Source organism: Colletotrichum truncatum (genome assembly GCF_014235925.2).
Source record: "Colletotrichum truncatum strain CMES1059 chromosome Unknown Contig_0011, whole genome shotgun sequence".
In the NCBI taxonomy this organism is placed as follows: domain Eukaryota; kingdom Fungi; phylum Ascomycota; class Sordariomycetes; order Glomerellales; family Glomerellaceae; genus Colletotrichum; species Colletotrichum truncatum.
The window spans coordinates 314,918-339,588 of record NW_027222408.1 but is presented as its reverse complement, the minus strand read 5'-3'; the positions used below and the strand labels follow the sequence as shown (position 1 = coordinate 339,588).

At 49.1% G+C, this 24,671-nt stretch overlaps 5 protein-coding genes across 5 annotated transcripts; 2 read left to right on the top strand and 3 right to left on the bottom strand.

The window, feature by feature from the left end:
- Positions 1-768: 768 nt before the first annotated feature.
- Positions 769-2,376, bottom strand: CTRU02_214434 (peptidase family M28; the record flags this gene model as incomplete). Its single annotated transcript, XM_036731697.1, has 3 exons — positions 769-1,835; positions 1,898-2,205; positions 2,273-2,376. The coding sequence occupies 3 exons, from the start codon at positions 2,374-2,376 to the stop codon at positions 769-771; spliced, it is 1,479 nt and encodes a 492-aa protein (XP_036576469.1).
- A 3,607-nt stretch (positions 2,377-5,983) lies between these two features.
- CTRU02_214433 (Benzoate 4-monooxygenase 1) lies at positions 5,984-7,606 on the bottom strand (the record flags this gene model as incomplete). Its single annotated transcript, XM_036731698.1, has 7 exons — positions 5,984-6,134; positions 6,185-6,348; positions 6,409-6,525; positions 6,575-6,871; positions 6,926-7,163; positions 7,218-7,530; positions 7,591-7,606. The coding sequence occupies 7 exons, from the start codon at positions 7,604-7,606 to the stop codon at positions 5,984-5,986; spliced, it is 1,296 nt and encodes a 431-aa protein (XP_036576470.1).
- Positions 7,607-12,520: 4,914 nt separating this feature from the next.
- CTRU02_214432 (methyltransferase domain-containing protein) lies at positions 12,521-13,944 on the top strand (the record flags this gene model as incomplete). Its single annotated transcript, XM_036731699.1, has 5 exons — positions 12,521-12,581; positions 12,683-13,123; positions 13,177-13,378; positions 13,436-13,681; positions 13,743-13,944. 5 exons carry the CDS (start codon positions 12,521-12,523, stop codon positions 13,942-13,944), a joined length of 1,152 nt encoding a protein of 383 aa, XP_036576471.1.
- Positions 13,945-15,668: 1,724 nt separating this feature from the next.
- Positions 15,669-23,419, top strand: CTRU02_214431 (polyketide synthase; the record flags this gene model as incomplete). The annotated part of the gene is made up of 4 exons (XM_036731700.1): positions 15,669-15,707; positions 15,761-21,175; positions 21,228-21,928; positions 21,979-23,419. 4 exons carry the CDS (start codon positions 15,669-15,671, stop codon positions 23,417-23,419), a joined length of 7,596 nt encoding a protein of 2,531 aa, XP_036576472.1.
- Positions 23,420-23,894: 475 nt separating this feature from the next.
- Positions 23,895-24,300, bottom strand: CTRU02_214430 (uncharacterized protein; the record flags this gene model as incomplete). Its single annotated transcript, XM_036731701.1, has 2 exons — positions 23,895-24,020; positions 24,121-24,300. 2 exons carry the CDS (start codon positions 24,298-24,300, stop codon positions 23,895-23,897), a joined length of 306 nt encoding a protein of 101 aa, XP_036576473.1.
- Positions 24,301-24,671: the final 371 nt, after the last annotated feature.

Here is a 24,671-nt window from a genome sequence, read left to right as displayed (position 1 = left end):
TGGGAACAAGAAATGGCGAATCAGCCTGGATCATCATCACAACACCCGCGGCACAGTAAGCTGCGAGTTACGCCCAGCGGCTGAAGCCCAGGATGCGGTTATGCATGCGCGCTGGAGCCTGAGACCAATCATACAACGCAAAACCTTCGTTCCTACATCCATACTTAGCATACTGTTAAGCTCAGGAATCGGTCTGCGTCTGCTTATGGCTTGGCGTAGGATAGTCTGTAGCATTGTTGATCATGATGCTGGTTGGTGTATCCGCCGAGTATACTTAGCCACGACAAGGCACAAACTTGAGCAGCCTGCTTCGTAGGCAGCAAGTTTTGGCTGTTCCTTTTCTTCTGGTTGGTACCTACACTACTTTAGGCCGCATTTTCATACGAGCTGAATGTGCCGCAGTAAGGTCTTCCCACCGACACAATTCTCCGGGGGGCGCAGAACGCGTCGAGTCTTGATTTAGGGTTACATTGTCGATTGCCACACGCCAGGGGTTTGCATCTTGGCAATCCGGGTAGGGCAGGTGCGAAACCCCCAAACTCCAGGGATCTGCGTTGCGCCAGATAGCAATCAATAATCTTTTTTATCTGCGCGAGTTTGTGAAAAGTGGCGATTGATCCGTCAGTGGACGACACAGCAAAACATCTTCACGGAGAGAGTAAGGCATTTGACGAAAAGTATTCGTTTATTCAATGACTATATACATTGGTATCATAAAGACATTATAGTTTATACTCATCTATGGCCTCGTTTGCGCCACTTTTTTTTTTAAACGACGTGCTCGTCGCCGTGGGAGCAGCTCTTGGCGTGGTCAGCCTGCTCGGCGGCGAGAGCCCACTTCTGGAACTCGCGGCGGATGGCCTCACGGCTGCGGCGGGCGGGGGTAGTCTTGCTGCGACGGGGGAGACCGGCGGGCAGCTCGTTGGCGAAGTCGGCGGCAACACGGGCGGCGGCCTTGGTGTTGATGGTGAGGGCGTCCCAGTTGATGTTGTCGAGGGTGTCGCAGGCCAAGTGGTAGCAGGGGTCGGTCGGGGCGCCGGCACCGGTGAAGATGCCGGAGGACGGGATACCGAGCTGGAGGAAACCGACGTAGTCGGAGCTGCTGCCGAAGCCGCCGTAGCTGGCGGGCTTGCCCTGGGCGGCGATGTACTCGTGGATGGGCTGGGCGCCGAAGTTGTCGCCCGGGTTGTCGCCGCGGTAGACGGCGTAGACGGGGTTGATGGAGCCAATCATGTCGTAGTTCCAGTAGAAGCGGATGGCGTCGGCCTCCTCCTCGGACAGCTTGGAGGTGTAGTAGAGAGATCCGACGAGACCGCTCTCCTCGGCACCCCACCAGATGAAGCGGACCTTGTTCTTGAAGCCGGAGTACTTCTTGAAGGAGCCGGCAATCTCGAGGAGGGCGGTGGAACCGGAGCCGTCGTCGTTGACACCGGGACCGGCCTGGACACTGTCCAAGTGGGCGCCGAGGACAATGACGTTGTTGGGGTCGCCCTCCTTGGTCTCGGAGATGATGTTCCAGGTCTCGCGCTCATCCCAGATGGCATCGACGAGGAGGTTGACCTCGAGGGTCTCGCCAGCGGCAATGCGCTCCTTCCAGGCGGTGGCGACCTCGAGGGGGATGAGGCCGACGGGCACCAGCAGGCCCAGGTTCTCGGCACTCAGGGTGGCGGAGCCAATGTCCGTGCCGGGGGTCTGGTTGTAGAGGATGACGCCGACGGCGCCGGCAGCCTTGGCGAGCTTAAGCTTATCGGCGATGGCGCAGACACCACGCTTCACGAGAGCGAGCTTGCCGGTGGCATCGATGCCCTCCCACTGGTCGGCGAAGCAGCCAGAGCCTGTTTTTGAGATTGGTAAGCTTTCATTGTCTCTCTAATCATTAGAATGTTGCTTTCCATACCTCGCGCATCGTCAACCGGAATGTCGATGAGAGGAGCAGTGTCACCACCAGGGAGCGTAGTGGGGTGGTTGTACTGGAGCTGAACGGCGTAAACATCCTCGCCGTCAGGGCCAGTGACCTTGAGCTCACGGGTCTGAGAAAAGGTGTGGTTGAAGTACTGGATCTTGGTGTCAAGCTGCTTGTGGAAGCGGCCCTGGACACGCTCAAGAATGTAGTCTGAGGAAGCCTTGTATCCAGGAAGACCGAAGGCACGGTTGCCGCCGTTTTCGCGGGCAATCTTGTTGAAGTTCCAGAGGTTACGCTCGAGCCTGAAAGACGGGATATTAGAATCGAAGATTGATCTTGACAAATTTGGTAAAAAAAAAAGAAACTCACTCCTTGGTAAGGATATCGGCCTCGGCCTTGTCGGCAGTGAGAGGGTCGGTGGCAAAGGAGCGCGCCGCGAACAGAGCCGCGGCGAGGGCGGTAGCGGTCTTCATCGTGAAGGATGGAAGCTATTCTCAAGCTCCAATTAAGGGCACGAAGTGATTATTGAACAAGCTTCAATGGATCCCAGTGAGAGGACTGATCGACCAGAGGAAAATCACAATTACCAAGGTGGTGGAGGACGGGGAGTTTTATATCTTCTGAGGCCCATGCCGTCTGGGCGCGTGCCAAGAGGCAGGTCGCCGAAGCAGCGGGATTGCGCGATAAGGCGACATGCCCCCCCGAGTCTGCGATGGTCAAGGTTGGAGTGAGCTCCGGTGTTCGTATAACCGCATGGTGGCATGTTAGTAGGGCAGAGGCCTACGGTGTAACTCTGGCAACTGCCAGGTCACTGCAGTGGCAGTACAAGGAAAAGGTTCGTCCAGACCCATAAAGCGGCGAAATTCAATTCAAGGAACAGTGAATCACAATATCGCGGAGACATCCAAGAGGCTGGTCCTCGTGGATTAACCACATGGTTCGAAGTCACTGAGGCATCGATGCAGACCAGGCGATGCTACCTCGGGCAGGTGAACGATGTCGGTTTGTCTTGGCAAAGAACTTTTGCGCCAGTGGATGGCGAATGTTGGTCTACATAACATGGTTGAAAGATATGGCTGGCATTGCGTTTTGCTGCTAGCACGCGGATAGAAGGTCATTTGGTAGGGGGCAAATAGATGAGAGAAAGGCAGCGGAGAAAAGCCGTGAACAGGGGCACGAAGCTGTTGTTTCTGGGGCCGGCCCCTCGGCTTTGTGGATCATCAGTGCTTCATCAGGCAGGTGCCAAGCCTAAGAGAGGGGGAATTAGAGTCGGTGGCTGAGGCGCTATGGCAATCGGTACCAGGGGTGCCGTTGTTTAATCCCAATAACCTTTGGGAGAGAGACAGAGTAATAGTAGTATTCCGTAATTGGGTTGCCTGTAAGCACAGTTTATGGCAACTTAAGCAATGTCGATCTCACAACAGAGCCCTTGAAAGTTACTTTTGTGGAAAATGAGTTTGAACTGTCCACCTCTATTTTATTCTTCACCCTGACTCGCCTTGCCGATGGCGGGTTGAAAAGCCCAGCCAAATGCCTCGCCGAAACCCTGTTCGCCAATGATTTCTTCCTGTGGGGATAACTTGCTCGTATGTGAGTAGGTGCCTGCATATGGACGCATTCAAATAGTTACAGTGCATTGTCGGCCAAGAATTCAACTCAGAGGACCACATGGGCAAGATTACGCCATCGCTAAGATCCTGGTTCGAGCCAACCGATACCCAATAAATCATGATTAAATGGGCCAACATGAGAACCGAGCAAAAAGTATTGGGAACTTCATCATTTCAGCACTATATTGATAATAGCGTCAATGGCGACATTAATATCATAAACTGTTCAAAGATACACAAGAAATGGATGTTTACTTCTTCTCATTCTGGCAATGTCATCGGTTCAAAGTGACGTTAAAACAATGAGGCGCTGGGCCAAGAGGACAGAAAAGGCATGTGCTTCAATCGGGGACCCGGCTAGGCCTTGGCAAAGGGAAAACCGCAACCAAGAAGCTCGGCAAAGCGGGGAAGTTTCGATATACACCGATCATGATATCTCGGCCCTTGTTGGTCTGGCTTGAACGGCGAACCGAGCTTTGTGAAATGCCTTATCTTGTTTAGCTGCCGACTGCCAGCTTCCATAGCCCGCCCCGCTGTTGGTGGCTTGGTCATAATCAGCCCCCCCCCCCCCCCCCCCGGACTTTTGCGATACCGACTGAATAAACGTTAAGTGAGGTCTGTTTCAACAAGTATGCGACAGCCTTTTTGAAGAAGGTATGACAAGTCTTACAGCGAAAACGGGTTCTGATGTAATTGCTATCTGGCATATTATTGACTGTTTCGATATGTTCTCGCCCAGTGTATTTCTTTCAGTTCGGGCAACTGTTGTTCGAACTTTGGTTTGGATACCAGATGTTTCTCATCACGAGAACCGCAGACTCTGTATTCGTGTATCACTGTTTTGGACGGGCCTGTCTGCATTCTTTTGCCTTTTCAATGGTTTGGCTGTTCAAACAAGCTTTCTTAAAGATGGCAAATGCTGTCTAAATGACTTGCATTCACTAGTGCCCGACTTCTCGGGTCAGCCAGTTCGAGCACCTTGATGGTTCTGAGTCCTCTTCGCGAACCTCTTCGGCCTCCCCTGACTATTTGTCCCGCAGCCCCTGATTATCACGGGCCGCGGTGGAGATTGCCGATCTTACTTGGCCATCCAGGCTTATGGATTAACAGGCTTGAGGTCCCATTCGGTCTGCAGTGTGTCTGCTAGGATTCTTCCACATGCGGGATGTAACTATCCCCTGATAAAGATGCGACTAGCTGCAGAAATATGACCTTCTCCACACGCAGAAGCCAGCGTGCCATATTCTACTTCTCTATAAGACCACAGAATGATAAAAAACCACAAGGCTAAGAGTGCTTAAGTGGGACAATTCACATTCTTCGACCTCGGCATAGATACCATAGTGGCCGGTGGATATTTAAGAAACCCAGTTACCAACATTTCGAAAGGAAAGGTTTACAGGCTTTGACGTGGTCTCGCAGTTAACACATAACAGCAGCCTTGCCAGCGTACATATCGCAACCCAATGACATGCAGCTCCTGGGGGCAAGTAAGAGTGTAGGAAAGGAGCTCTGCATCAATATAACCTATTTATCGCACCAAAGATTATGATCTGTGTCTCTTTAAATACATACAATACGTTCACTTCTATCTCCTCCCACTTAATGCAGAGACGTCCTTCATCACCGCGTACTTGTCAAATGGTGTCAACCAGGCCAGGTATCAATTTGCTACAAAGACAGGCCATCCAAACCAGTGCTTGGTCTTATGATACTCACCACTACTTCAATGTGTCAATGACTTACTTCTGGATTCATAAAGAGAATTCTGGGGGAAACATATTTCGATCGTCTTTGTGAATTCGCCTCGAATTGTGCGAATAAACCGGACTGTACCAGTTAGCTTCCCCCGGTGCTCACAGCTTCTCAGTCTTCTCAAATCATTTCAAAGAGAGATCCAATAGTCGTGGAAGGCGATGGTAGCATGTGTGGATTTCGCTGCTGTTGTTCGTTCAATATCGAGCGCCTATTTTCTTTTTTTGTGTGACTTTATTCCTAAGCTCTATAGAATCAACTTGTCTACATTTTCGAAGCTGTTTGGTTTGCATGCTGAACAATTACTTCACAAATTTCTAAAATAACACGAGAGTAACAGCTGCACACGTGTCTATAGCCCTAGTCATCGACAATGCGAACGGTGTGTCACATCCAACTATGAGACCTTCACCATATTGAAAAATGGGCTTCCTTAAATTCAGCCATTCAAAATAAATGACACAGTTGATCAGGCCGTAAGCTGGCACTACCGAGGTCAGCTCATTCCCTGGTTTGTATTGAGAGCTTGCATTAATATAGTCTCCTAGATGTAGAAACTTATCGCCTGGCCTTGTTGCTAAAAGCTACGGTTTTAGACGATCGCGGTCGCTGGAAGTATAAACTAGGCGTCTCCCAACAACACTCTATATTGCTTTCAGCTGTGCCGGCAAAATAGTTTAGTTGCCCAAATTCTCTCGAGTTTGTAACAGTACTGCTAGACAGGTATATACTTGAAGTCCACAAAAACACCCTTCTTGTGATTGCACACAAAGGAATCCCAAGTCTCGAGCTCTCGTGTTTTCAGCGTCATTTCAAAGTTCGTAAAGAGGTACGCCAGCAGCATGGTAGCCTCAGCATGCGCGACACTGAGCAAGATATCAATACACGTTCCGACCCGATATGAATAGCAACTTACTTGATCCCGATACACTGGCGAACACCCTTCCCAAAGGTATACAAGTGTTGATCGAGTGTCTTGCCAGCGGGGCCGAGCCATCGATCCGGATTGAAAGAACGGGCGTCAGGGCCCCAAAGCTCAGGGGATGTATGCATCGTATAGGCTGACATTCCAATTATGGTCTATATGTTTTTAGCATCTAACGGTAAAAGTGATCATCGCCTCTGGAAACATGGACATACTCCTGGTGGAATCACTTTTCCATCCACAACAAGAGGAGCCGCTCCCTTGGGAACGACTCTGGGCAGCTGGCCTGCCACCGGCATGGCGACCCGTAGTGATTCTTTAACACAAGCCCACTGTGACATCTTGGTTAGAAAGGTTATTGCGGTTATGAATTGCGCTTACCAAATACTCAATTTTCTCCAGCTCTAGCAGTGGAGGCATATCGCCACGATTCGGTATCGCAGTCCTCAGAGCCGCAACAAGCTTTTCTTTAATTCTCTTGTCTTGTAAGATGTAAAAAAGCGACGTTTCAACCGTGAAGGCAGTTGTGTCACACCCGGCTAAAAGGATATCGACTGCCTCCATCGCTTGTTCCTCATGGGAGACATCTTTTAAACTATCAAAGATGATGGGATGAGGAGCTTCAACAGCGCCACTTTTGTAAAATCGGTTGTAATCTGATACCGAGTCCCTGGCAAACTTGTAGAGTTTCAGTATTCGTATTAACGTATTTTAGACTTTTCCGGTACGTACTTGTTGGAGATTGTGAATCTGTCTCGTCGTGTCATTAAATTTCGATATAAAAGATAGTGGCACTACACTAGTGAGGTATCGAAGCAGCGGGTTGTGTTGAATTTCGGCCAGGCTATCACCTCCATCATCAATGGCCTTAAGAAGGTCGCTTTCAAAACGATCTGGAACTTCAACTTCGTGAATCAGGCCTCTCGAGCGTCCGAAGGCAAACTGAGAGATGACGTCGACTGTGAGGCACCTAAGACCCAAAGGTCAACCAGGCGTAGACAATGGTTAAAAAATCAGAACCCACCTGAACGCGTGACCCACCTCAATCGGTCCGTTGGGTCCGATTTTCTTTACCTTTGCTAGAAAGAGCTCAATCTTTTCCGTGATAATAGGTTCAAGCTTCAGGACGCCAGTTCGGGAGAAGAACGGGTTGAGGATTTTCCTGCGTTGTTTGTGCAGCTGCGGCTGGCATTCGGCAAAAATGGTGTGTGGAGTAGAGAACGAATCGTAAAATGGCTTGTGTTTTAGGTAGGGTGTTGTCTGGTTGTAGATCGTCTTGTATAGAGAAACATCCGTCAAGTGAAGCTCGTTCGGTCCAATTCGTAAAGCCCTTGTGTCTATATTGGGGGATTGTTAGATGTTGGCTTCAGCTACGATAAAATACATAGGAGACCCACCGTACTGGTCATGCATCTCTTCGAACACAAACTCGGGGAATTTGCCCTTTTTTTGCTTGTAGAGCCAATCTCTAGAGGTGGCTCCCTCTCGCGGACCTGGGAATCCAGCGAGCGGATGAAGATAAAGGCGATAGACCCACAGAGAAAGTCTGACAATGAAGAGGATGCATAAGCAAGCGACCACAATTCCCCGGGTGCCTATGGTGACCCTAGGTCCATTTTCTTGATCCAGTAACTTTTGGAATCGTCCAAAATTTGAAGCGGCCCGGGCTTGCATTTGAGCAAGGTTTGGTGCTCGTTCCGTATGTGGATTTGTTTTGATCGTAGTTAATAGTATTCAACTCACCAATTACTTGAACACCTGAGGAGAACGCTAAGGTGATAATAGGACTATCAGGAGGAAGATAGTGTATAATGCATTTTTATAGTAGAGCATTGGGGTTCCCCGGAACTACAGCTATTCGCGCATATGTCCACAATGCTGTTCCGGGGAACTTTGGAGCAAACAATGCACAAGGCCCCGCTCCACATTTCACACCTACGAGTGGAGAGAAGTTTCACTTTAAGATAGCTATGCTCTGTCCCACGGTAGTCCTAAATGACCGCTCAGTTTCGTTGCATTATAACTACGCGGCTCAACGTTGTTGGGCTCTTCAGAGACTAACGTGTCAGGATGCGAGGCTTCGAGCTCTGAGCTCATTAATTTTGACCTCAAGCGCTGAGCATGTCACAGCCCTGAGAAAGTCAAAGTGCTGGAGCTCAAAATCTATACCCGGCTCATCTACCAAACTTGCCGCTTCTAAGTTGTTGCTAGCTTTGATTGCATAAACACATGACCACACTAACGAAATCTGGACAACTCATTGCCACGAATTTGAGGTAATCAGATATGATCGTCCTCTAGTAGGTGCGGGGTCGCGGAAGACAGCTCTCATTTCTGGTATATGTAGAAATCAAGGCACCGTACGGGGTTGTCATAGCTTCCGGGGTTGCAAGGGCCTTTTATGAAATTCCCCAATGGCTGGAGCCTTCCGTGATCACAAACTCCGGGGAAGACAATGACCAACCCTTTTAAAACGCACTCCTTCACGCCATGACTCAATAGGACAGAGCTACATATCATAACTCGCTCGTTCAGAAAATATCTTTGTCGGAGAAACTGTCAAGCCTGTTTGTTCATTCATCAAGATGACTATGACATTAATCCTGACAGCTTGAAGCTTGACTCAAATAGATCGGAGATAGATCGTCGCAACTCGAGTCACACACCATATTTCCTATTCCTACCTTGGAAATGAACATTTGTATGGGAAGTTGAGCATAAAAAATTTCTTCTGCCTGCGTCTCTCCTTTCCAATAGCTTTCACTGTTTCCAAGTCGCTTGGAGAAAAAGCTCTGCAAAGCTGGGGAGTTCGGCAAGCGGACGTGCAGTTAAGATATTTTGGAGACTAGCTTCTTGACTTTTGTATGGACATAGTGGGGCTTGAAAGGCCATGAGCAGTGAAGAGGAGTTTCGGGGCCTGGGGTTTCGAGTAGAACTACAGATGGAAAGAAATTCTACTAGGCCTACTGATGGCGTTTAACTATTGCGACGAAACTGCGTGAAAGCGCCTTATGATGGAATTTAGACAAATGCTAATTGCACTTGGAATACTGTTGAACTACATCAGTTGTATCTAGTTGTAGGTTGTAACGGAAGGTTTGAAAGCATAGTATATGGATATGTTTCTCTTGCCTTTTTTTTTTTTTTTTCCAGAATCGGTTGCTAAGCTGTTTTTCGCTTTACTAGACACCGAAAATTCCATATACCATACCAAACACGCCAAAGGGAAAAGAAGTATTGGTCACTTTCAGACTCTCTACTGGAAACAAAAGGTAATTGCTGTGACACTCGGATTGGTGGTCGACGTGCAATCACAACCACATCGGTAGATTCCCAGCGAGCACCAATGTGCCGGCTCCAGTCTCGTCAGTTGTATAGGTTGAAGGGTAAGTAGAAAGGATTTACTATCTCTTATTTCCATCTTTCAAGAATAACAGTCCAAGTTGAGGGTAATGAACAAGTTGACTAAGGAATGACCAGAGACCATTGAGCCTATATTGAAAAAAAAGAACAAGTGGATAGTCCTCGCCCTGTGAAAATGAACTGGGATATCAGTTCAGCAAAAGTGGCCATGGAAATATCATAACAAACTTAATATTGGATATCTGCTCGCGAAGCAGTTTGCTTCCGAGCTGGTAGCGGCACGAGATCTTGTACATAATAGCGCTCAGCGAAACGAGAGGATCCAGTAAGAGTAAACCGTGTGTTGGCGAACACAACAAATAGGTTGTGTCCTCATACTGGAAATACCAGCTCCACTCAACTGACACTTGAACGTGTCGCTTCGATGAATGGAGTTATTAGTTTTTAGCATCAAGTGGTTAATCGAATACGAAGCTCCAAGTGATTACTTTTGGGCGAGATGAGAGATTAGCCAATAGTGGCTGCAATCCCATTACCACTAGTACATCTTGCCGTAGTCTAAATGTGTGAAGAGCCGGACAATGTAGATTGATTGACTGAAAACAAAAGGCAACGTGACACTTCAGATGATTTGAACTATGTCGCACGCCTATCGCGGCCTGTTTGCTCCTAACCATGGCTGTCAGCCCATAACACGCACATGGATGCAGCCATGGACGGGAAACCAAGCACACGCCCCAAAAAACCATTCCGTCTTGGTACCTGACGGTCAAGAGATGCTGCACTACTGCCTGTCAAGATTCCATCGCTTCTGGGCATCAGCTCGCTTAGAAGATTCGCGTCTCAGATTGCTTCGCAAAGGAAAAAGCTGTTGAGATGGCATTTCAACAGTCAGATATCATGCATGACACCGCGTTGATAAGTTTGACGCGACGCCTACAGCTAATTCTTGGCTCCAATGGTGTAAGAAATCAGCTTCTGGACTCCATACGCATTGTTCTGGTTACGCGAGCTGCCGTGAAAGGCATGCCAGGGATGCATTAGGGTCGGAGAGCAGTCCGTTCTTGGCAGCACTCCGTGGGACGCTACCTCTTCGCTTCTGAATGCGTCCGGGATAGGCCAAATACAGGACATCGATACGGATCAGAATATCAGATCCAAGGCAGTCTATATGATAAGTATGTCAACACTCGTGTCGGCTGTTATCCATCATGATGCCATGTCAACACCTCAGTCGAGTTACTTGGCGATGATGCTTTCATTTTAAGCTTTCTCCTCGGTTGCTTACCATATGTTAATGTGGCACACCAGAGGGGGGCAGCAAATTGAGACATCATCCGCAATCTATCCGTCATCAGCGGAAGAGGTGGGGCTTTGACACGCCATTTTGCTTGCTTTTTTTTACCCCGCCACCACCAAACAGGGCGACATACAGTAGTTTGCGCCAACTCACAAGTCGCTTTCGACAGGAACCAGCAATCTCAGTATTATTGTGAGAAGGCTGTAGCGTGCATCCGATGGCAGGACCTTTTGTGCTCTCTGCACCGATAATGTGTACAGCATGACAGGGACGTTATTGTGTTTGTTCACATCCAAGCGTTCGGATGGCACGTAATTCGACTTGGTCTAAATTCGGAGGGGCTAGGAACAACCAAAGACTCAATTGGCCATATACATGGATCGACAGGGACCGCTCGAATATCAGACCTGAACTCGGAATTTGAACAAGAGATTGGCGCGCCCGTTGAATTCGGGTTCTTTGGCGCTGTGTTGAAGTGGCTACAGCGAGCGTAAAATAGTCGCCATTTCAGCTTTTCCCTTCAATAATCAATAGTATATGCGAACAACGTGAACCGACTTTTCCTCTACCTGAAAACCGGGCACTTGGGATCGACCCCAGGAATATTGGTAGCCCTGATGGGACCCCAGTAAGATCCACTTACCTCATAATATGCCCCTAGCACATTACGATGTGAGGGGGGTCGCGGACGGTTGGTTGCATGGCCAAATGCAGTGTGAAAGGCAACAAACAAGGTACAATCTGGTCGCGAAGTTATGATTCGCCTCTTATTATCGTCTTGTGATAGAGTGCATAGGTATGCGACAAGACACCTCAAGCATGCATTCGAGTGATGAGGCTGCAACCGAGAAAAAGAAACGCCAGCACAATCAAATATCCAACCGCAACTGGCCATATCGCTCTGCTGTATGCATGCGATACAACCAGGGAAGAAGCAAAGGGAAACCTCTTCGCGAAAAAGCTTTACCCCTCCTAGGTAATGGCGCTATCCTGCGCACTAGCTCTGCTTCTGCAGTGTGTCTTAGGTCGGCAAAGTATCTGTGGTCTTCACAACGTAGCCCGAAGGGCGATGGAGGCATCTCAAGGCTTGGCTTTCCGTGTCTTTTTTCAAGTTTTCTCCACAGGTTCATCTCTTGTCTCTCCTCATTCATTAATCTCTATATACAAACTGGCAGACATCCCGTAGCAAATCGTAACCGGTCCATCACCAACCTCTCGTGAACCAGGATCATACCAGCAGCAGCTTAGAGTGATTTCAGCCCTACCATTCCAGCCAGGAAAAGTTACTGGAGTAAGAGCTCTTCCAGGGGAGCCCAGACCTCTAAGCGCACCGGCTACACGCCAAGTCCACCCCCGTCGCCTGACTCGAACGGACATCCTCTGTGCGCCGAAGACCGCAGTTTGAATAGAGTTCAATTAAAGCAATCCAAGGTCGTGCTAGACAAAGCTAAGCAAGCAAAACAAGGGCCGGCTGATTACGATAACACATCGCAGCCAAAACCAAGTTCCCCTTTCCACGCCAGTTGGCTATTCTTCACTGGCGTTGAAGAGAACCTCCGAAGGCCACTTTTCTGCGACCAACTCACTGGTTGTAATTGACCTAGCGCTATCATTAACCCCCAAGATCTGCTTGGGCGTTTATTGAACCGGCACAAGAGGCGACCATGGTGACGGGAACCAGCAGTGGGAGCCCTCGCGGTAGCCCACATCTCGAGCAAGCCGAAGGTAAGCTGAAAATATCTTCTCCCAGCAGAACGACCACAAAGGTCGAGCCTATGCTTAGTTTTGGTCTTCTGGACTACGCCGAGCTGTGCTAACATTTGCAGCATCCACCCTGCCAATCGCAAAGAGCCCCAGCCCTGAGCAGACGCCTGCCGCGACATCCGGTGCTGAAGCGACTGCGACGACAACATTGACCGAACCGGCCGTCCCCACTCACGAAGAGTCTTTAGAAGCCGGCGGGACGGATGAGGAAAACGAGTTCGAGCCGAGTGTCTTCGATGCGGAATCTGTTAGCGACCGAACGGATTCAACGTCGCTCAATTCGAGCGTCTACGAACACAGCTTCAAGAACGGAAGACGTTACCATAAATTTCGACATGGACGATACCCAATACCCAACGACGAGACCGAGCAGAATAGAGAGGACATGCTGCATGCCATGATGTTGGAGGTCACGGACGGGAAGCTCTTCTTTGCGCCGATTGGAGATAGTCCGCAAAAAGTGATTGATTTAGGCACAGGCACAGGGATTTGGGCCATTGAGAGTGAGTCCCACCCCTGGAAGTGTTTATCAGAGTGCTGACGAGAGGTAATACAGTGGGCGACAGATACCCAAGTGCCGAGATCCTCGGGCTCGACTTGAGTCCCATTCAGCCTGTCTGGGTACCGCCAAACGTCAGATTCATGGTAGATGACGTGGAAGATACCTGGCTGAACGGCAGAGACTTCGACTTTGTGCATTTGCGCAACATGGTTCCTGTTTTGAAGTCCCCAGTGGACCTCCTCAAGAATGCATATCAGTACGTTGATCCGATAGCCAAAAACGCCAGTACAAGATCAAAACTAACGGGTAGCAGACATATGAAGCCAGGTGCATGGGTAGAGCTGCAAGACGTTGATGGCCAGGTCCACTGTGATGACGGCACCTTGCCGGACGACTGGCCCCTGGTCCGCTTCACGAACCATGTCCTCGAGGCATTCGCCAAATTCGGCACAAACTCCCATGCAGCGATATTCGGACGTCAATATCTTGAACAGGCTGGTTTCGTCAATATTCAGCATCATACTGTCAAGTTACCTTATGGAACTTGGCCCAAGGATAAGTAAGCATAGCATCTCTTTATACCCGATATGAGGATTGCATATTAACCGCAGTTCCACTAGAACGATGCGTCTTGTTGGTATGTACTACCGCACGGCTTGCGAGGAATTCTTTCCAGCGGTTGGCGCGATCCATTTTGAGTTGTTGGGGTGGAGCAAGCTGGAGATGGAGGTCCTTTTTGCGCAGTGCCGTAACGCGATGAGAGATCCCCATGTCCATGCCTATGGCAAGATGCACTTCTGGAGTGGGCAGAAACCATTATGAGCGACAGAGACTTCACATGAGCCATGAAGAGGATGCGGCGGATGAAGGCTATACCCAGCTTGGAAGCATAGGAGACAGGAGTTTGATGAGACAGTGCTTTCTTTTGTCGTTTCCCACACAACAATACGATCTTCACGACTTTCCTTTTTCATCTTTTGCTACGGCGTCATCAGGCGGATGGGTCGATCGCGGAGATGTATCATGTGCGCGCCAAAACTCGTAGGTGGACCAGTGGCCATCACCGGTTGTCCGAGTGTCTGCGTAAGCGCCCGCGCATAAGCCTGGCTTCTGATATGATAGCCTTTTTAGCCACCCATTTCGTCTGAGTAAATCAAGATGCATATACGTTTGTAATGGTGATTGGGTCTTTGGCCATGCTTATATTTGAATACTGCGGTGAAAGAAGCTTCAACGGTTGAGTAAAGGATTGCGTGTACCAATGCCTATGGATAAGTTTATTGGTCTCCGTACTACGGCGGCAGCGGCCTAATGGGTGTCTGCCAAATCGATTGACAATTGTATCCTCTTTGATCATACCAAAGTTCCTGTTCAAGCCTCCAATCTCATTGCCACGGCTTCCATGTACCCTGATTCTTGTTAGCGTTTCTTTTCACCAAGTCGGCGTTGTTCCGGTGACCGAGCGTCTCCCAATCCCGACCGAGCATGTACCAAAAACGAAAACGTCCTGGAATCTCCGATTCTGGTCTCACCTGTGTTCTTCCATTTTATTCCTTCTTAGTGACTCGCCTAAATTACCCACAGTCTCTTGGCCGAACCTTTCTTGTTAATGTATCTCCACCGACCGCCTCCGCTGATCAAAAACGCCCGAATCACTTGGTAGCACAAGAACTTCACAGATACTGCCGAAAAGAGCATGTGGGGGCGATGGCTTTAGACCCTGATCCCTTAAGTTGCCCTGAATCCTCTGCCTTGGATATCGTGGCTTGATTTCTTGTCATACATTGGCTACTGTATAAACGGATTACTTACAATACTGAATTGGTTCTTTCCGATGGGGGCTAAACTGTTACAGGAAAATGGGAAGCAGGGGAAATGGCTTCACACCCTTTGAAAATCGCAGAACTACTTGCATCCAGAAATGGTGTCCACTGGGCCAATTCAGCTCGCTGTAATCCGTACCTACGCTATACTTATGGTTGTATGAGTTCTATCTCATCTTCCCAGGGGCAACGCGGATATTCCCTCCTGGTGTGCTGACGTGTACCCAGATCGCCCCAAAGTGTTGTACACGATAGCCTTACAGCTGCAGCTTACGTTGGATTTCATGATCACCCCCTACACATCAGGTTAGCTCCAGCTATTCTATCCACTTTGCGCTGCTCAATAATTAATGCAGGCCGTTATGCACTGTAACAACAGACATGTTGGACTCAGCCCTCACTTGGCAGTGTGGTAAGGTACGAGATAATGTATCAAATGCTGAACAGGCAGAGAGTTACGATGTGCGAGGATTGGTCGGAGACTGAGACTACCAAGACAGTTGAATCAGGCAATGGCACTCAATGGGGTTATGTTCTTTTTTTGGGTGAATCATTCTACACTACAGTCTGTATTGAAATATGAAGCCTCAATCTCCCCAAATCTTGTAGAAGCTTCTGTTTTTTGCTTAAAGTAGCCTTCAACCTTCTACTGTTCCCCCAAAGGTCCTCTTATCTTCGTTCCAGTTACTTGGCGGCTTCGAAATTGCTCCGGTTTAGCTTACCATGGCACCTTTTCTGGATGCATCTACTGATGCCTCTGAGGTAAATCTCCGAAGCATTGTCGAAACACTGTTACTAATCAGACCGGAATGTAGGTGAATGGACAGGCATCATGGTCCAGTGACTTCCCTGGAGCCGCGGAGCCCATTGCCATCTGCGGCATGGCCTTGAGGCTGCCGGGTGGTATTGCGACTCCAGAACAATTCTGGGACTTCCTAGTTGACAAGAGAGATGCCCGCGGTCCAATCCCAGAGACAAGATTCAACGCTTCTAGTTACTACTCAGACTCAGGAAAGCCAGGTCACATGAAAACAAAACATGGTTACTTCCTCGATGATTCCGTTGACCTTGCCGGGCTCGACACTACATTCTTCCGGATGCCGAAAACTGAGGTCGAGAGGGCGGATCCGCAACAACGACTGCTTCTCGAACTCACACGAGAGTGTTTGGAAAGTGCTGGAGAGACAGATTACCGTGGAAAAACCATTGGCACATTTGTCGGAACCTTTGGTGAAGATTGGTGCGAGATCTTGGCCAAGGATGTTGAAGTTGTTGGCCAGTACAAGCTCACAGGTTACGGAGATTTCATGCTCTCCAACCGTCTGTCATACGAATATGACCTGAAGGGCCCCAGTCTGACCATCAAGACGGGCTGCTCTTCAGCGCTTATTGGCCTTCATGAGGCATGCATGTCCATCAGGCATGGCCAGTGCAACTCAGCCATTGTTGCTGGTTCCAACCTCATCATGGCACCTGACGTGTTTGTCAGCATGTCGGAACAAGGTGTTCTGTCTCCAAACGGATCCTGCAGAACCTTTGACGCTGCTGCCGATGGCTACGCTCGTGGCGAAGCTGTCAACGTTGTCTATGTGAAAAAGCTTAGCGATGCCATTCGCGACGGCAATCCGATCCGGGCTATCATTCGCGGAACGTCGAGCAACGCGGACGGCAAAACACCAAGTCTTACAATCCCGAGCTTCGAAAGTCACGAAGCTATGATTCGTCGCGCCTATGATATAGCCGCCATTACCTCTTCGGAAATTGCCGAAACTGGCTTCGTGGAGTGCCATGGTACTGGTACGGCCGCTGGAGATCCCATCGAAACGACTGCCATCGCAAAGGTCTTTGGAAAGTCCGGTGTTTACATCGGTTCTTGCAAGCCTAACATTGGACATTCAGAAGGTGCATCTGGTATCACCTCTCTAATCAAATCGGTGTTGGCGCTTGAACACCGGACCATCCCACCAAACATTAAGTTTGACGTTCCCAACCCGAAGATTCCATTTGAGGAGACAAATCTCAAGGTTCCCGTCGTGCCCACACCCTGGCCTGAAAACCGCACCGAGAGAGTCTCTGTCAATTCCTTTGGCATTGGAGGCGCTAACGCTCACGTGGTGATTGAGTCTGCTGCTAGCTTCCTCGGTCTTTCTTACAGCCCTGATGTGAAGAAGCTGCCAGCTTCGTCAGAACACTCATCACATCTGGTAGTTTACTCTGCCAATACCGCAGATTCTCTCAGACGCCAAGTCGTGAATAACCAGAAATATATCTACGAAAACACTCGTTCACTTGACGATGTTGCATATACTCTGTCATGCAGGCGTATTCATCTCCCGCATCGAGCATTTTCTGTTTTCGACAACGGAAACGAGCTCTACACATCGTCCTTCACAAAGGCACCTCCCTCACCATCAGACCTTGTTCTGGTGTTTACGGGACAAGGAGCGCAATGGCCTCAGATGGGTGCAGAACTGCTCCAAAGTAACACAAGGTTCGCTCAGTCAATCAGGCAAATGGATAAAGCTTTGAGCATAGATGGGCCAGCGTGGTCTCTGACAGAAGAGCTTCTCAAGCCCGCAGAATCAAGCAACCTACACAAGGCATATCTTTCCCAGCCGATATGCACCGCAGTGCAGGTTGCATTGGTAGATGCCCTCAAAGAAGCAACAGGGCTACAGCCCTTTGCAGTGGTTGGTCATTCCTCGGGAGAGATAGCAGCTGCTTACGCTTCTGGGAGACTCACTGCTAACGAAGCCATATTTGCGGCATACTACCGCGGCGTTGCTTCCGATGAAGTGACCAAGATAGGAGCGATGGCTGCTGTTGGCATGGGTCGTTCAAAAACCTCGCCGTTCCTAGTTCCTGGAGTTGTTATTGCTTGCGAGAACTCGCCTTCAAGTGTGACAATCTCAGGAGATGCAGACCGTGTGGAAGGGGTTCTCTCAGAAATTCGGAAGCAGTATCCAGATACTCTTGCCCGCCTGTTGAAGGTAGAAAAGGCTTATCACTCTCATCACATGCAAGAGGTAGGCGATCGATATCTTCGTTTAGCGTCCCAGTACATCGACAGTACTCGGGAACTTGAAACATCCGAGTCGCTGTTCTTCTCATCGGTGACTGGAAAGAAACTCCCTCAAGAGGTACCGACGGATGCAAAGTACTGGCGATCCAATCTCGAATCTCCGGTACTGTTCAACGCAGCTATTACCAGCTTAATCACGCATCATAAAGCCGAAAGCAGGAGCAAAATGATGTTCCTTGAAGTCGGGCCTCACTCGGCTATGGCAGGTCCACTCAGACAAATCCTTGCAAAGGAATCTCTCGAGCTCTCATATGCATCATGCTTGATACGGTCAAAGAACTCCACAGAAACATTTTTAACTGCCCTAGGTCAACTATGGCAACAAGGAGTCAAAGTCGACTTTAGCGGCCTCACGAACCCGAATGGTACTGCACGGGTTGCAACAGACCTCCCTACATATCCATGGCAGCACGATCACTCTCTCCTATTCTCAAGTCGTATCACGGACGAATGGAAATTCCGCAAGTTCCCCAAACACGAGGTCTTGGGTAACAGAGTGCCCGAAAGCAGCGAAACCGAGCCTGTGTTCCGCAATGTCCTGGCTCTGGACCACGTTCCCTGGATCCGTGATCATAACATCAAAGGCGATGTCATCTTCCCATGCGCCGGGTATGTTGGTATGGCTGGTGAAGCTGCAAGACAACTTCACAAAGGGACATTTGCCGGGTTTTCCTTGCGCAATGTAGTCATTGATATGGCAATGGTCTTGAGCGAAAACAAATCCACTGAGATAATCACCAGTCTCCGACCAGAAAGACTTACAGACAGTCTCGACAGTTCCTGGTGGGAGTTCACGATTACTTCTTACCAAGGATCAAACTGGTTGAAGCATTGCAGCGGCCAAGTACGAGCTTTGGATGGTACTAGCAGGAAGCAAATTGGAGCTTTCCCAAGCCTATCTCGGACAATCGCACCAGGGAAATGGTACCAAGCCTTCCGAACAGTCGGTGCCAACTACGGGCCATACTTCCAGGGGCTGCAAGGTGTCTCTTGTTCTCCGACCGAACATAGAGCCCGTGGTAGAGCGACGCACACAACTTCGAATGGATCCTACTACTCAGTGCACCCAACGAAGGTCGATTTCTTCCTACAGCTCTTCAGCGTTTCTGCGGTCAAAGGCCTGGGGCATAAACTCGATAAGATGAATGTGCCTACTTACATACAATCCCTGGAGATCTTTGACTGTGACTCTGAGATCGAGATGGAAGTTCGAGCAACACAGACACCCCGTGGGGTTATAAGTGGTGGCGGTGAGGGAGTTGACACCGATGGCACAATTGCGCTCTCTATCAAAGGTGTGAAACTAAGCCCCCTTGAAAACGACGCGTCCGAAGAAGATCTCGACCCTCACGCCGGCGCAAGAGTTTTCTGGCAGCCCGATGTCGACTTCTTGAAGATACAAGATCTTATCAAAGCTCATCCGAGTCAAGACGAACTCTCTTACATTCAAGAACTCACCCAAAACTACATCCAGGAAGCGTTAAGCCGCTTGGAAGGGGTAGATACCGCAATCCCACATCTGGTCAGGTTTCATAAGTGGATGAAAGAGCAGCCTATTCCGCGGAGACGCCTAGACACCGCGTCGTCTTTTGCCGCTGCTTTGACAACTGAACCTTTCGGCTCTTTTGTTGTGGCGATGAAACAGGTGGCTGACAGCATTGTCCCCATTTTCCAGGGAGAAACTGAACCGCTGGAGGTCCTCATGCCCAACAATGTTCTCACGCACGTTTACAATTCTTCGAATGTTACTGACAGGAAGCCACTCTTCCAAGCTTTGGGTCACTCTAGGCCTAATCTTAGGGTGCTGGAAATTGGTGCGGGCACCGGAGGAACCACGAACAAGGTTTTGCAGTGGTTGCGTGGACTAACGGGTGCTCTGCTCTACTCTGAGTACACCTATACCGACATCTCAGCGGGCTTTTTTTCTGCCGCTCAGGAGCGCTTCAAGGACTATCCAAACATGTCTTTCAAGGCTTTGGATATATCCAAGGATCCACTGGAACAAGGCTTTGAACCGGCGTCTTATGACCTTATTCTTGCGGCCAATGTTCTTCACGCAACTCCAAGCCTCCACGAAACACTTTCCAATGTTCGAAAGATTCTCCATTCTGAAGGCAGGTTGTATATGGAAGAACTATCCTATGACACCCTCCCTATGAACTTCATCATGGGTGTACTTCCAGGCTGGTGGTTGGGTGCACAAGATGGGAGGCCCGACCAGCCTCACGTTGCTCCCGAGCGATGGGATATGGAACTCAAAAAGGCTGGGTTCAACGGGCTAGAAGATGTTGGCTATGATTCAGAACGTCCGAACAATCTCCTTGCCTTCATGACGTCGAGACCAGCCCAGCTTCCCGCAGCAACCAAACCGGTGGCCGTTTTATACAACACGAAGTCGTCGAAGATTGCGAATGACATGGAGAGCACGCTTATCGAGAAGGGATTTCAGGTTATCCTTCATGATATCTCTACTGGCTTACCTCCCGCATCAGCCGACATCCTTGCTATACTCGACGTCGATGTTCCCTACTTTGAGAACATAAACCCTAAGGATTTCAACGATTTCAAGGCCTTGGTCACGGAGGCGTCGAACTCTGATACTGGAATTTTCTGGTTGACTAGGCCCTCACAAATGAGATGCGCAGATCCCAGGTGGGCTCAAACCATTGGTACCATCCGGTCGATAAGAAGCGAGCTCAGTCTGGACTTTGTGACTTGCGAGGTTGACGACAAGACCTCTCTCTCAATCGTGGTGCAAGCATTCCAAAAGTTCCAGCGGCAAAGACAGGAACGCGAACGACGACCTGAATATGAATATAGTATTCAGAGCAATATCGTGCATATTCCAAGAGTATACCCCGTCAGCATTAATGATGAACTGCGCGAGAAAGGTCAGCAAAAGGTTAACGCAGGCGAGGCGACGAATGGCGGGGAAAACCACCCCAGCGTCCGCTCCGGCACAGATTCCAAGAAGAGAAACCTGGAGAACACAGATGCCAGCAACAATAAGGGCATAAATACTTTCTATGACCTACAAATTGAGAAGCTGGGCCGTCTGAATACACTTGTTTGGACCCCAAGACGAGCGAGACGACTTGTCAATGATGAAGTCGTTGTTGAAGCCAAGGCCGGTGGTATGAACTTCAGGGTAACTTTTCCTCCAGTAACCGCAAACCGAGAATTATGTTAACCTGAATTAGGACGTTCTTATTGCCATGGGCATTGTCGACCCCATTTCCTCCAAAATTGGCCTTGAAGCAGCTGGTATCGTCCGGGAAGTCGGGCCCGAAGCCAATGAGCTGGTTCCAGGCGATAGAGTTTTCATTCTCGGCGGCGGCGGTTTCTCCAATGGTATTACCGTCTCAGAGAAACTATGTGTCAAGATTCCAGACACTCTTAACTTCGAGGAAGCGGCTACAATGCCTTGTGTGTTTTCGACCGTCATTTACGGCCTCCTTGACGTCGGCAGGCTGGAAGCTGGAGAATCAGTACTGATTCATTCGGCTTGTGGTGGTGTTGGCATCGCCGCAATCCAAATTTGCAAAATGATTGGTGCAGAGATCTTCTGCACAGTGGGCAATGAAGAGAAGATACAATACCTCCAATCCAACTTTGGCATCCCCAGAGACCACATTTTCAACTCGCGAGATGCATCATTTCTTCCAGATGTTCTCAAGGAAACCAATGGAAGAGGTGTTGATATTGTTCTCAACTCTTTGAGCGGAGAGCTACTTCACGCGTCCTGGAGCTGCGTCGCTGAGTTCGGCAGGATGATCGAGATTGGAAAGAGAGATTTCATCGGCAACGGCAAGCTCGCAATTAAACCCTTCGAATTGAACCGAACCTATCACGGGGTAGATCTTGGACACTTGATGGATGCCAAACCGGCAATGGCCAACAAGTAAGTGTTATGTATCATGCTTGTCCAAGTCAGCACTGACCCGTTGCCAGATTGTTGAAGAAAGTGGTTGAGCTTTACCAGGAGGGCCACATTCGCCCTTTGAGCCCCATCAAAACCTTTACTGCGGACGCGGTAGAAGAATGCTTCCGATACATGCAAAAGGGACAACATATCGGAAAGATTGTATTGAACATGGAGGGGCTCACAGATGTGACGAATAAGACGGCGCCTACGTTCAAACCAAAGTTTGAAAGTGACGCGAGCTTCTTACTTGTCGGTGGTCTTGGCGGCCTTGGACGAATTGTGTCCAACTGGATGGTTGAACACGGCGCAAAACACATCGTCTACCTTTCTCGCAATGGCGGTAACTCCCCTGGAAATCAAAGCTTTTTTCAAGAGCTCGAAGACCAGGGCTGTTCTGCTACTGCCATTCAAGGAAGTGTGACAAATCTCGCTGATGTTGAACTGGCCTTGAAAAGGGCACCGAGACCTGTTCGTGGCATTATTAATATGTCAATGGTTCTACAAGACCAGGGCTTCACCAAAATGACGCACGAAGAATGGGTTGCTGCGGTGAACCCCAAGGTACTAGGCACTTGGAACCTGCAGAAAGCTTGTACCAGCGCTCGAATCGACCTTGACTTCTTCCTCCTCTTCAGTTCTATCTCCGGAATCGTTGGGCAGAAGGGACAAGCCAATTATGCTGGAGCCAACACTTTCCTGGACGCATTCGCTCAGTATCGCCACAGCCTTGGGCTGAATGCTGCTTCCCTTGACGTTGGCATGATGCTGGACTATGGATACCTCGCCGAGAATCCTGCACTGCTAGAAAGTCTGTCTGCGCAGGGACTATACGGAATGAAGATCTCTCAGTTGTTCGACGGTATTTCCACCATGATTGGTGATTCGACCGTCAGCGGCGGTTACGCGTCAAACAAGACCTTTGTCAACCTGTCTCAACTCATTCTTGGCCACCGAAGCTTAACATCTCTTTCAGATCCGTTGAATAGAGTCATTTGGAAAGACGATCGTCGCATGGCATTCTACCACAACTCCGACAAGACAAAGAGCACAGCTACAGGTGCATCCTCCAGCTCTGGCGCGTTGGAAGGATTTCTCAGCTCTGCGGTCGCGGACCCAACTGTGTTATCATCCTCAGATGCTCCCGCTCTTCTAGCAAAGCAGATTGCGGTCCAACTATTCAGGCTACTTCTGAAACCCTCAGAGAATGAAGAGGAAATCGATGTTAACATGTCGCTGCAAGACGCCGGATTGGACAGTTTGGTTGCGGTGGAAATGCGAAGCTGGTGGAAGGGGGTTTTTGGCTTCGACATTAGCGTTCTCGAGATGCTCGGAATGGGAAGTCTGTTGGCTCTTGGTGCGAGGGCCATAGAGGGATTGAAAGACCGCATGTGTGAGCCGAGCGGTGACAATGGCGACGATGGGGAGAAACACGACACAGAGGGTTATCTGAAGCTCAAAATGCCTTAAGCTGATATAGTACCGTTGCTCAAGTGTATCTCTTGTCTAAACTAGCACCAGATAACGATTGCATTCGATTGGGTCATCTCGGGACTGGGCTGAGCCCAGATAAGCTGGGAAACAACCCCCTGGTTTTGTAATCATCAACATCTTATTTCACTTCAACAAACAAGCATTGATAACAGAAAGAATCTGAAGTCCATTCGTGTCAATCATAGCTGTGCATTCTTCATTCTCAATTGTTTTTCATGCCCTGCTTCAATGCCAACTCTTGAGGGCTTCATTGTGGACGTTCATAGTGATTGAATGTCTCTTCAATTGTGAATATGAGGATTCATTGGTTTCAACCTTGAGCGTTGGCTTATCAGAAATCAATTTTGAAGTTACGCCAGAAGGTGTATGGTAACTAACTATCAGCTAGGCAACAGGCTCTGTTGTGCGTTTTCTGCAAGACCTGGCCGTTGGAACAAGTTAGACTCTATTCCTACTCTTTGGCCGCTTCCCGTCGATCTGACCTTGGGGGATATCTAAAGTTGTGCAGATAACTGCATGACTCAAGCATGTTGTACATGCCACTCTCGAAATAACCAAAAAATTGGTCGTATTGTTCCTACGGCGAAAGATTAGCCAATGTGAGAACAGGTTTACCACAGCCGACGACCAGTTTCTGCTTAGCTATCCAGTTTTTTGAACTAAGGTAAGTCACATACCAAACCCAGTGGGTTGACTGTTTCCCTCTTGGTGATGAATTCCTGCCTAGCTGCAAGGGTCACTTCCCAAAGAGGGCCACAGCCTGTTTGCCTCTCAGTATTAACGTTGGCGTTCTGCTCTGCCGCGACAGTGGTAGTGGCAATAACGCCCACAACGGTGTAAAATGTTGAGAATCGCATAATCAGGGAGAATAATTTCGCGCTGAACGAGGTGTTATACTATGGCGTGTAATCTTATTCCAGAGTGACTTAGTAAAGGCGTGTAGTTGTCATAATGGATGAGACAGTATTGTGATACGGAAGCGGGAATAGGAATGACATCTTACCTTTCATTAAATTGCAGATTTTAGCATGGCTGAAAGTTTTGAGGACCTCGATAACGCTTTGGCCAAAGGGAGGATGTAGTTGTTTTATACTTGGAAACTATGATGGAAACTTGGACAGACACATTTGCCAAAGTAAGCCCATCACCGGGTAGTCTGGTCGCATGCATCACACACTATTGAAATCCCACATGACACGTCCACTAGCAACATACAATCACAGCTTCA